At 40.8% G+C, this 12,389-nt stretch overlaps 1 protein-coding gene across 2 annotated transcripts in view; it reads right to left on the bottom strand.

The window, feature by feature from the left end:
• RASGRF2 (Ras protein specific guanine nucleotide releasing factor 2) overlaps positions 1 to 12,389 on the bottom strand; it is a 183,526-nt gene that overhangs the window by 56,390 nt on the left and 114,747 nt on the right. For both annotated transcript variants that reach the window (XM_036310218.1, XM_036310219.1), the window contains exons 16-17: positions 8,474 to 8,599; positions 5,903 to 5,992 (exon numbers count right to left, since the gene is read on the bottom strand). In XM_036310218.1, the coding sequence (XP_036166111.1) occupies positions 5,903 to 5,992; positions 8,474 to 8,599 (216 nt within the window). The remainder of the gene's footprint in view (positions 1 to 5,902; positions 5,993 to 8,473; positions 8,600 to 12,389) is intronic.

Below are 12,389 nucleotides of genomic sequence, written 5' to 3'. Positions count from 1 at the left end.
CAGGGGTTTGTACAACATAGATGTGATTTTGTGAGGCCCTCTGCAAAATCTATGCACAATTACTATGTATTCACAATTAATAAGACAAGCTAATTACTAGTACGTGTTAATCACACTGCCTCTTTAGGTCATCCAGGAACTTATGAAGACACAGGCTACAAATGTCAATAAAATGCTCTTTGGTTGCATAAAGTAAGGAATACATATAGAATATTCTCTGGCAGATCAAAAGTTCACTTCTCTCTTACTATATACTTCAAAAGTCTTAAGGCTCAGTAAAACTGAGCGGAATTGCACCATTAACTATGCAAAAGGAGTACGTTTCTACACATTACTTGGACTGCCATACTTCACCTTTAACTACTTTGAAAAATGTTATTACTGAAATCCTACCTCATCCTTTTTCATGTATAGAGCTGATGCAATGTTACATAATCACAACATTATCATGAATAATCAAATAATCAAAAATTCCAGGAAACCGGAAAGCTTTTCAGTCTTATGTGATTATTTTTGGTTTATTATTATTCTGAGTCATCATTAGATAGTGAGAGTCTTTCTGACTCATCAGAGATTATGCTCTCTCATTGTTAAAAGTATTTTATTTTTTAAATTAAAAATATATATATTTATTTTTTTAAAGAGAGAGAGAAAGGGAGAGAGAGAAACATTGACTTGTTGTTCCAGCATTCATGCATTCATTGGTTGCTTCTTGTATGTACTCGGACTGGGGACCAAACCCACAACTTTGGTGTATCAGGATGATGCTCTAACCAAATGAGCTACATGGCCAGGGCAGAAAGTATTTCACTGTATATTAACTGTTTAAAAATGTGTAGTCTCTTCAGAGAATCGGGAATTCTGGGTTTAGATAATTTTTCTCTTTCTATTAGCATGTTCTTCACCACAGAAAGTTCTCCAGAACCAGGGTAAGGTCCTAAAGTGCACAGAAAGGTACACCCTGAGCATTAGAAAACTACTGAACTCCTGACTAGACTGTGAGAGGCAGGGCTGACTTCATGTCTGTGTGTGTGTGGGGGGGGGGGGGGCGCGGGCTTGGGCTGTGTTGCATAGTAGCCCACATTTAGAAGGGCCCACATTTGTTTTCTTTTCTTTTTTTTAAATATACTTTATTGATTTTTTACAGAGAGGAAGGGAGAGAGATAGAGAGTTAGAAACATCAATGAGAGAGAAACATCGATCAGCTGCCTCCCGCACACCTCCCACTGGGGATGTGCCCGCAACCCAGGCACATGCCCTTGACCGGAATCGAACCCGGGACCCTCCAGTCCGCAGGCCGACGCTCTATCCACTGAGCCAAACCGGTTCCGGCTCACACTTGTTTTAATGCTCAGCTGTACCGGTCTTGAAATTCTTTATAATTTTTTAAACAAGGGGGCCTGCATTTTCTATTGCACTGGGCCCTACAAAGGATGCAGCCAGTCCTGGCAACAGGACATACATCTATAAAAAACTGCAGAACTCCAAAGAGTAAGAACGTATCTTTTGAAAAAAGACAACAGGACACTGGGAATGGGGAGATGAATAAGAACTAAGACAAGCGGATTTCTGATTGCACAGAGCATGAAAAGATGATGAGGGCCCATACGAGAAACACTACATGCAGCCAACATTTTGACCTTAGACTTGTGAATGCTATCACTAACTCAGGTGAGAGAGCCTGTTTCCTACTATGCCCTGACTAACCAAGAAATAGAGAAAGACCGAGAAACTGAGATAGTCTTTCTAAGAATGGCAGAGAGCAGAGTAGTGATTCTTAACTTTATTTCTGTTTTCATACCATTCACATGTATAGCACATTTCCATCAATAACACCTCTCTTTTTTGGAGTGCCTGCCTCTGGAAGGAGGCCACTCAGAGTCCCCAACGGGACAGGTATATTTTGAAGAAGTCCCTGGCTGTTCTCATTCCACCTACCTGCACCCAATTGAGAATCATTGTAATAAAATGTTTACATGATATTAACTTTCTGGGTTTAGAAACAGAAATCAATTTGTGATTCCTGTCTGAAGTTACAATTTTAGCTTGTCAGACAGACATTGGAAACAGCCCATATTCTGTGCCTTTCTTATAAGTTCATTCAATAAATAGATAAGCTATTTAAACAGAGTTGAGTGTTCTCACAAATCCTGAAAGAGGCTACAGACAGCAGGGTACAGATGTGACATTAAGTTAATTCCTGGTAATCAATATCTCGCTACAAATTTAATCCAATTCTCAACACAGAGATAAATGCTTCCTCTGACTAGATTATATCATTGTAGTAAGGCTCTAGTTTCTGCAATTCTGTGGAAGAAATCACATATCCCTCAGTGCCAACTGCTAGACAAGTAAGAATCTACCCACAGATTGCTAATGTGACCAATGCGCATCGCCCCGCTATTGTATCTGTCAGAGGAATGCAGGTGGGCACAGATGTGAGAAGAAGCTGGGAAGAAATGGGTGTGCTACAGATGGAGACGGGGTCAAGAGGCAATAAGAAAATTAAATAATTCAAGTTTCCCAAGACCTTGTTCTTTTTGAAGTGAATGTAGCATTAGAGGCAATAGCAGGGCAAAGAAAGCAGTAATTTGGTAGTAGACAGATCTGAGCCTCATTCTCAGTAACTGAGAACCGGGGCAAGGCCCTCCACCACTCTGGGTCCCACACTTGCTTCAGAATCTATAAGATGGAGAAAGATGGTCCCCATTATCCTTTTCCTTGGTGATGGGATGAACAATGGGTCATCATGCAGATCTGAGAAAAGATTACCCTGTGAAAGCGAAAGTGGTCAAGCCACAGTGGACAAGAAGCGACGGACTTTCTATAAAGAAGCCAGCCAAAGGAATAGGAAATAGTGGGGGGTGAGGGCACTGAGGAGGTTCAGGGGCCCATTGCTAAAATGTAAGCATGTCCCAGGAAGTCTTCTCTGTGTCAACGGACACTCCTGCCATGAGTGGTCACAGTAAATCTGAGGTCGCATACTGGTGGCTCAGCCAAATGTGGTCGGTCCACAGAAGTATTTAGTTTGGACAGTATTCTTTTTTTAAAAATAAGAATTCACTTCCACAATTTAAAACCAGAAGATTTCATATAAATATTCAGATTCCTAGATTATTTTTAAAGAAAGAAAGAAAACAGATCTGATAGCCCTAGTTTGTCTTGTGTGGCAAAACTCAAGGGGAGCTGATCAGGGGCTACCCCTTTACCCAGGGATCAGCTCTCTAGCCCCTGCTGCAGTTACTTGTCTGGCCCTAAAATGGATGAAACTGTAAGGGGATCAAGGAGCAATTAAGCAATGTGCGTGAATCCAAGAAGTGAACAAGGACAATCAACCATATTGTACCTTTGCCAAGGAGAGACAGTAATAGAGGAGAATGGTCTGCGTGGAGCCCAGGTAAGAACAGCACAAAGTAAGAGAATTTGGCAGTGCAACACAGTCAGGAAAGAAGGTGCCCAGCCAGCTGGAACAAGGACCTGGGTCTGCTTGGAAGCCATATCAAAGACATCGTGCGCCACATGATCTAGCTTGTTATGGAGCAAGTTCCCAGGGAGGGAAGGCAATGGCCACCTGGCATGAGCAACTATCTAGTCCAGTGGTTCCCCACCTTGGCTCCATATTACTATCACCTGGAGAACTTAAAAAATCCTGATGCCCAGCATGTATCCAGACCAATCAAGTCAGAATCTCTGGGAGTGGGGCCAAGCATCAGTATTTTTTAAAACAGGTCCAGGACCAATTCACATCAAGCTGGGATCTACTATTGACTACACAGATCTGAGTGGTTTGATAGAAGAAAAAACTTTACAAGTACCAAGTAATCACCAATAGAGAACTCACTGTTTCTCTAAGCAATTGTAAACTACGCCATTAATTTTCCTTTACGTGCATTCAACCATTCCTCTATTTTGTTAATTTACTTTGACTTTCATAGAATGGTGAAAGCTATAATCTGCTCACAGATAATCAAGAGTTGCTTGCCATACCTCCACTGCCATTATTTGTACTGCCATAAAAATAACCCACCCCACACTTTCGCATTTCATTTTAGATCATACCACAAACTCTATAATTAATCCTAGAGCTTCAGGTGTATAGTGAGTGCCATGATGTGCCCTGATGTGTGTATTCATTAGATTGCATTTCTATTCATATCATAACTATATCCAAATGGCACCTGCAGATTCCCTACATCAGCAGCCATCTGAAATGCATGCATTTCAGCTTCTGCTTTAATGCAGAACTCATTTAGTTTCTATTTTAAAGCAGATGCTTGAAAATACATTGCAATCAGTGTGGTGGCACACAAGACCCGTCCATTGTCCTTTATCTCAATCTTGTATAGAGTTAAAGCTCCCACCAGAGAAAAGGGCTCTTATTTTACTGACGGATGGTCATTGGTCCACCCATCGCCACTCCCAAACAAACAAAATTTCCTGTAGCTGCAATGATTCCTAGAAAGATCTGGACTCATAAGCAGATTTACCAGAAAGCCAATGTGGCTCAAGCTTCAGGGCCTCTCAACGTGTGGGGGCCTTTTCTAAGCCCTAGGACAGTGGTCGGTTTTGGAAATGTTTAGGACAGAAATCACCAAACACCCCAATTTGCCTGACCACATCCAATGCAGTGGGTGTGGCAAAAATACTGAAGTAAAATGTGGTCAATCTGCAAATGTTTTCATTCAGATGGAATACATATCATTACTACGGTAGTTCATGTTCATTATAGAACGTCTTTCTTTGTTCTTACTTCATTGTAGAAAAAATTCACAGATAGTAGCTACGAGTTACTATTGTTGAATATAGGTTCATAGGTTTTGGAAATGGCCTCCTTTGTGGCAGGTGAACAACGGTTCATCAATCACTGATCTACAAAGGATGACAATCGGCACCCATTGGGTTAGTTTAGGTGCAGCCATTCACAGCAACAAGGTTGTTGAAACCACATACAGAATTATTTGAACACAGTGTTCTCCTTGCATGTGAGAGAAGAGGACAGAGACAATGAATATGCTTTTCATCTATTAAAATACTGTGCTTTTAATTATTCCTGCTTTACCCTGAAAATTAACTAACAGCAACTCAGAAAGCATTGAGGTGCTACTGGATATAAATTATGAGTCAGTTGAAGCAATAGCTCACTCCTCCTCCCCCCTCCACAGACTTCCCTCCCACCTTGCAGATGCCTTTCGCATTGCACTCAACTAAAAGGGAAATGCTAGTATATGTTTTCGGTAATATGGCTAAAAAGGTTATAGAACTCCATAAAACATGGGGAAACAACACATCCTTCTCTGATACAGAAATTCTCAAAAGTGTCACCATAGACCACCTGTGTGAGACTCACCTCAGGTGTTTATTTAACATTCTCACCCCAGACACACTGACTTAGAATGGCAGCTGGGGATATGCATTCTCTTCTTAAATATTATTTTTCTTTTCTATTTTTTAAATTGATTTTAGAGAGGAAGGAAGAGAGAGAGAGAGATAGAAACATCAATGATGAGAGAGTGTCATTGATCGGCTGCCTCATGCATGCCTCCTACTGGGGATCGAGCCCACAACCCGTGCATGTGCCCTAACCAGGAATCAAACCGTGACCTCCTGGTTCATAGGTCGATGCTCAATCACTGAGCCACACTGGCCAGGCCAATATTATTTTTCAATTATAGTTGACAAACAATATCATATTAGCTTCAGGTATACAACATAGTGATTAGACATTTATATACTTTACAAAGTGATCATCCTGATAAGTCTAGTACCCATTTGGTGCCATACATAGTTATTACAATGTGGGAATCTGCATTCTTAACAAGTATATAACAAGACTGACAGGCAAAGATCAATGATTTAATATGAATTGCCTTATGTCTGTACTTAGCTGCTGGCCCCTACTCACCCGGTGGACTCCCGTGTCCTGCTGCAGCTGTGGCAATTGCAAAGGCAGAAGCAGGCGAAACAGAGCAGTGGGAGCTGTCAGCCATCTGTCCTGGTTATTGAAAAAGAATGGAAATGGCATGGTGAGGCAGAAGGATAATAGTCTATAATAAAATTCTCATTTCATTTCTGTAATGAATGAATAATTAGGTCAAATGCTCTATATTTTCCTTATTAATAGGCAAATAATAAGATTCTACATCAGCAAGTCCACTCTACATGTATACTCAAGAGAAATGAAAACATATGTCCACACAAAAACTTACACATGACTATCCAAAGCAGCATTATTCGTAATGGCCCAAAAGTAGAAACAACCAAATGTCTATCAACTGATGAAGGAGTAAACCAACTGTGGTATATACATACAATGGAATATCATTTAGCCACAAAAAGGAATGAAGTACATACATACTACAACATGAACGAGTCTTAGAAACATTATGCTACATGAAAGTCACAAAAAGTCACGTATTATATGATTCCATTTATATAATAGGTAAATCCATAGAGGCAGAAAATAGATTAATATTTGCCAGGAAATGGAGGAAAATAAAAATGAGGAGTGACTAATGGATACAGGGTTTCTTTATGGGGTGATGAAAATGTTCTAAAATAAGATAGTGGGTATGGCTGCACAACATTATGAATATATTAAAAACCACTAAATTGTACTTTAAATGTGTGAACTTTATGGTATATAAATTATATCTCAATCTGAAAAGCATTTTTTAAATATTCTACATCATGTTGCCAACATAATTTTCTTCTCAAAACACCTTTAAAGGTAGGAATGCATTCTAAAATTAAAAAAAAAAAAATGCACTCAGCACCATTCTGCAGTCCCTCTCCCTCCTCGGATATTTTACACACAGCATTTGATAATGTTGATGCCAACATCACTGTTTTCCCCCCTCAGGCTTTTAGTGAAAATAGGTTACTGTGATTGTGACCTGAAGGGTTTTTTAATAGTTTGCCCCTAAGTTCTACAGTCATGCTTAAAATAAATAAGAGGGGACGCAGAGAGCTGGTTAATGTACCTACACACAAGGACACGGAAAAGCTCTACCCTCTCAGCAGTAGCCTTAAAACATGTGTGGGAACAAGGTAGCAAGTGGTCAGATGAACAGTCAAAATTTCAGATACACAGTGAGAAAATGTGTGATACTGTTCCCATTTGGATCCTCCATAATATAGATTTCTGCTTCCTTCCTATGTTCCTATGTCACTATGATTTAGTCATATCAAGGAAAAAGCAAAAGACAGTTAATCCACAAACAGAATGCAGATTTCCAAAAAAAAAAAAAAGCTTATATAAATATAAACATATGAAAAGAGAGTCCTACCCAAGTGAATAGCATCTAATTCTTGCCTTGGTAGAGTTTGCTTCCATGGGCTTTGGCCCGAAACTCAAGGGGGTCTGTCCCACGTGCAACAGTCAAAAAAGTCGCCAAGGCCTGGATTGACCAAGGCTCTAAGAATGGTAAAGAGATTTGGCTAATTATATAATAGTCTTACGTCAAGCCAGGAAAGTCTGGTTTGTCACCTTCATTTACCAGAACCATCTAAGACCCATAATTGACCAGCAGCCTGAAATCAGTCTCGAGGTCTACCATCCATCAGGGCAAATCAAACAACAGCCTGACCCAGGCTAGCTGGGCTTGGAGCTGATGGCAGTGATGACAGCTTCCAGCACTTGGCTGAGGCTATAAATGAAATGATGGTTTGGAGCCATGCACTCTCCTCTATCTTTTGCTAAACTGCCCTACTTGAAGCACAAGTACTGAAGCCAAAACCATGTCTTTACATTTTACTTCAGTTACTTGAGTAGAATCTGGTTTCATAATTGTATATTTCCCCCATCCAACTTGAAATAATTGGCTTGAGGAGAGAAGGGAACATTTCAAAAACAACTGTTATTTGGCTATATTATTTGAGCAATGGGGAAAATGAAGAGAGAAAAGGTTTTTATCTTCTGTTCTGATGGTTTTTCCTCCAATTAGAGGACATTTGGCATGTTCTAAAATGAATGAATGGGTAATACTTTCCAATTTTCATAACTATAGAAAATATACTGGTTTCTTCCACTAGCAATAATGATTAGGGTCCCTTGCAGCTATGCCTTGTTTTTAGATGAAATACTGTTCTTCATAAGCTTAGCCCAAAAATTGTGGTGTCCCAGATGAGCCTATTTGATACACACTTATGGCAAGGTATCAGAGTCTGGGAACATTTTGGTAAAATAAGATTCTGAAATTCTTGTTTTAAACAGATTCTTCAACTGGCAATCGGCGAGTACAGTCCCGCTGATTCACATCACTCCACACAAAGTGCAATGCAATAATGGGTCACATAAATATTGGTGAAACTAATGGCATATTCTCTAACCATTTATTTTTCTACTACCGGGTTCAATAGTGATATTATTTGCATCTAAATGATTTTCATATCTGAGATAGTAAGGCAAACAAAAGACCTAGAAGCTAGAAATCATCTTTCACTTCTTCTTTCCGAGTCCCTTTCTGACTCTCACCTCCAGGCTGGCGATAGCGCAGGTGCCGAGGCGTTGAGGGCGACCTGCCAGGTGAAAGTTCCGTGGCGTCCACCGCAGGGGAGCTCTCCACTGCTGCTCGCTCCACGGGGGCGGACTCTAGGACTGCTGCTTTAAAACATCGTGAATTTTAACAAGCAGGCCGTACTTTTAGAAGCTTCTTGTCAGTATCATGCATAGAAAACACAAAAGTTTGTTATGGAGAATAAGCATTCGCCTACATTTTCAGAGGGGTTTCATCTGAAATTGAGTCCTTCCTCCTGCAGCATGCTGATGACACTAAATCTAAGTGTAGAACTTCCCTACCCATGTCTTGTTGACCCTGCTGAGCTTGACTGACTCCAGGTAGCCCCATCTGTCCAACACAACAGCAGATGTTTAAAACAACAGGGGATGGGGAGCCGGTCTCCTGCCCTCCAGAACGTTTCCACCTACTTCAAATGGGGAAAGAGGAACTTTTGCAGAGCATAAATCAGTCTGGGATCAAAATTGGGACTTCACGAGTTCTTGGCTAGGGCTGCCCCTCTAAGCCAACTGAAGTTTGCATCTCTACCAATGTGGCTCCCGAGGACTCCTAAGGATCTAGAGCTGCGCTGTGCAAACTGGTAGCACTAGCCAAATATGGTCACATAGACCTGAATTAAAATTAAAGTTAATTTAAAATGTTTCTGGTCCTCAGTGGCACTAGCCACATTTCAAGTGCTCAGTAGCCACATGTGGCCAGTGGTTGCACTCCTGGACAGCATAGACAGAGAGCATTTCCTTCCTCCCAGAAGTTCTAGTGGAGAGCCCAGACCCAGAGCTACAGATCAGCAGGAGGCAAGAGGAGAGTTTTACAATGAACAGTTGGGAGGTTTTGAGATAATTTGAGCCTCTTCACTGCGCTGGCATCCCATGAATAAAAGACACATCATTCTAGGGTCACACCGAGGCTATTACTGATGTTTGCATGTGGCTTATTAGTCAGGTAAAACTACAACATTGTGTGAGTTCTTTCAAGGAAATACACTACAGAAATTTCATAAATTTCTAACAATTCTTTCATTTATTTTCCCTTGGACTTTCATTAACCAATAAAATCTGTGTCACCTCCACTGATTTCACATGACCACTGTCAGCAGAAATATTCTCAACAACTCCCTTTGCCATTCCATTCAAGATTTCATCTCTAAATTTTACAAAACTCCTAATGACTTTATACAAAGCCATTTTCACACTTGCATGTGATTTACTCCCTTAGAAATATGGCCACAATTTTGCCTTTTTGAAACACACAAAGGCCAAGGGAGGGAAATGGTTAGCATCTTTCCTTGAATGACATAATTACAGCAAAGCTGGCAATGATGCAGGATGCAGACCAAAAAAACCCAGTGCTTAGCTGTTAGTTTTATTATTTTCTAAATAACTCCCTCAAAATTCAGTAACGGAAGGCATCTGCTCTGCAAGAACAAGCAGAATATCAAATACATGTCCTTGTTCTGATCCAACCATTCATTTCTCCGAGGCAAATGAGAAAATTGAGTCAGCAATTACATTGAGCCCCCAAAACTTCCCAGTGAGAGAGCTGGACAGGCCCCGAATGTCCACGGGAAGAACAGGAAAGCTAAGAATAACACTGTCAGCTGATCGACACCTATAAAGAGGAGAAACCATGCCAGCATGGTGGGAGCAAAGCATTTCCTTCTGGCCTGTTCACTTTTAATCAAGTTCCATGCAAACAGCTTTGTCTACAGGACGAGTGGGAGAGCTGGTTCCAAACAAATGCTAAAATTGGGAGCACTTTCAGCCCACAGGCAGGCAATTTTCAAACCAAGAACACAGAAACAGACACCAGTGATGAGGGCCCTTCAGTGATGCTCGGGGTAGGCTGCACAGCTGAGGCCCAAGTGAATGCTGACTGGGCGAGGGACCCCATTCAGTGAGCTCCTGCCCTGGGCTCTCTCTTCTTGCCGGCCATTGCTTTGATCTTTATTAAGACTCCACCATTGGATGGAGTCTGGATGTGAGCGGGGCTGATATTTGTGCTTTTTAGAAGAATGCAGGGTAAAAGAAGGTGGGGCTGCCTGCGAGCAAGAAAGGAGAGCATGAATGAATGCTGGGTTAGCCCAGAACAGCTCGAAGGACCAGGTTCACAGCTCACAGTGTCACTCATTTTTAGAGATATTTTCTATTTCTCTTATTTCCCTTCTTGTCATTTGAAGTTCTCTTGCTAGGAATTATAGCAAGGCCGGCATTATAACTGCAATGACAATAAAACTGGACAAAGGTCACTAGCATTTTTCAAAGAGCGCACCCTGAAACTGTATAGCTGGACCGCAGTGAGAGAGACCCCTGCCTCAGTATGGGCCTAATGGGGGGAGCTGGCATTAGGCAATGAGGCTGTGTAGTGCTTTATCCTGAAGTAAAAAACAGAAAATGTATAAACAGTTGGCACAGGATTCTTATTCAAGTTTGCCAACTGTTTTAAGTGTTAACATTATGCAAAGCACAAGCAAACATCTTTCAAATGAAAGGCAGATCAGGGTCTCCCTTTTCTTTGCCAATTGGAATTTTCAAGACTAGACAGTAGAGTTAGCACAGCAGCGCTCTTGACTTCTACAGCCGTTGCACGCACACGTGAACACATGCGCACACCCACACTCGCACACACCCACACATGCGCACACACCTACTCTGAGCTTGTCTGACTGATGCTGAAGTAGTGTTTCGTCCCTGACTTTCCTAGAACTACTTATGACCCAATTTAACCATATGCCAATGCAAAATAAAATTAAAACTAAGTCTGTAATTCCTTTGTTTCAGCATTCAGAAAAACGACAAAGAGCCCCCTGACCCCCAGAATTACTTCCAAGCTTCCTACTCACAGTGTTTTCTTGATAAGGACCCACAGGATAAATTGTTCTCAAGTCTCAGTATAAAAAAGATGTGCCCGCACATCAATCTATCTTAGGTTTCAATAGGAATCATGTAACTGATTACATCCAAAACCAAAATCAGGGCAACTCTGGGAACTGCAGAGGACCACACAGTATTCATTTGTCCACTAACCATACACTTAGCCTCCCACAGTTTTTTTTCATTGCCTGATTTCCTTGTCTATTTTATTTATTTTTTATTTTTTAATTTTTTTAGCTCTTGAAGGTAATCTTTTTTAATGTGTAGATTATTGCTACATAGTTGTTTAATTATTTTGCTGGCATGAGTTCTCTGTACACTTGTTCATATATATTTTAATAAAGGCAAATTTTCAGAGAAAAGATAACATAAAATTAATAAGTAGCTTCTAGATCCCTTTCTATGAGAAGGGTAAATGAGGAGCTCCTTGGAGAAATGACATTTGCTAAAACTGTGTTGTCAAAACAGTGACTATTTAAAGTTAAATTAATTAAAATTCAATAGAAGTATCAATTAAGTTGCTGTGTTACACTAGCAACTTATTAAAAAAATCTTTATTGTTATTTTATTTTTAATCCAGTTGTATCACATTCCTATTAGAACAGCCACCTTAAATATTTTTAAGAACAAAATGGGAAGTAAATATATTAAAAGTCACCAGAAGACAGCTACAGAAACGGGGGGCAGGGGGTGTGGGAATAAAGATGCATAGAAGTGGCCAAGAACAAAGTGCTTAATGAAAGTGCTGGGGGGCAGTCATGGTAAAAGTGAGAGAGAAGGGGGTGAGTGAGTGGGTGGGCAGGGGCACTGACACCTCTGGAGTAGAGGCTGGCTCTAATGCACCTTATTCAGGGCCATTTGGCTCGTCTAGACACAATCCTGAACTTCCCCTCACCCTAGTGACAGGAGCTCTGCATTTAGCCAGGACCTGGCACATCAAAGCGACATTTCTAACCCATGAACCATGTGGATAAACTAACCCTTGACAATCTAACTGCAAATC

This window comes from Myotis myotis, unplaced genomic scaffold (genome assembly GCF_014108235.1).
Source record: "Myotis myotis isolate mMyoMyo1 unplaced genomic scaffold, mMyoMyo1.p scaffold_m19_p_5, whole genome shotgun sequence".
NCBI classification, from domain to species: Eukaryota; Metazoa; Chordata; class Mammalia; order Chiroptera; family Vespertilionidae; genus Myotis; species Myotis myotis.
This window is presented reverse-complemented; position numbering and strand designations above follow the sequence as displayed.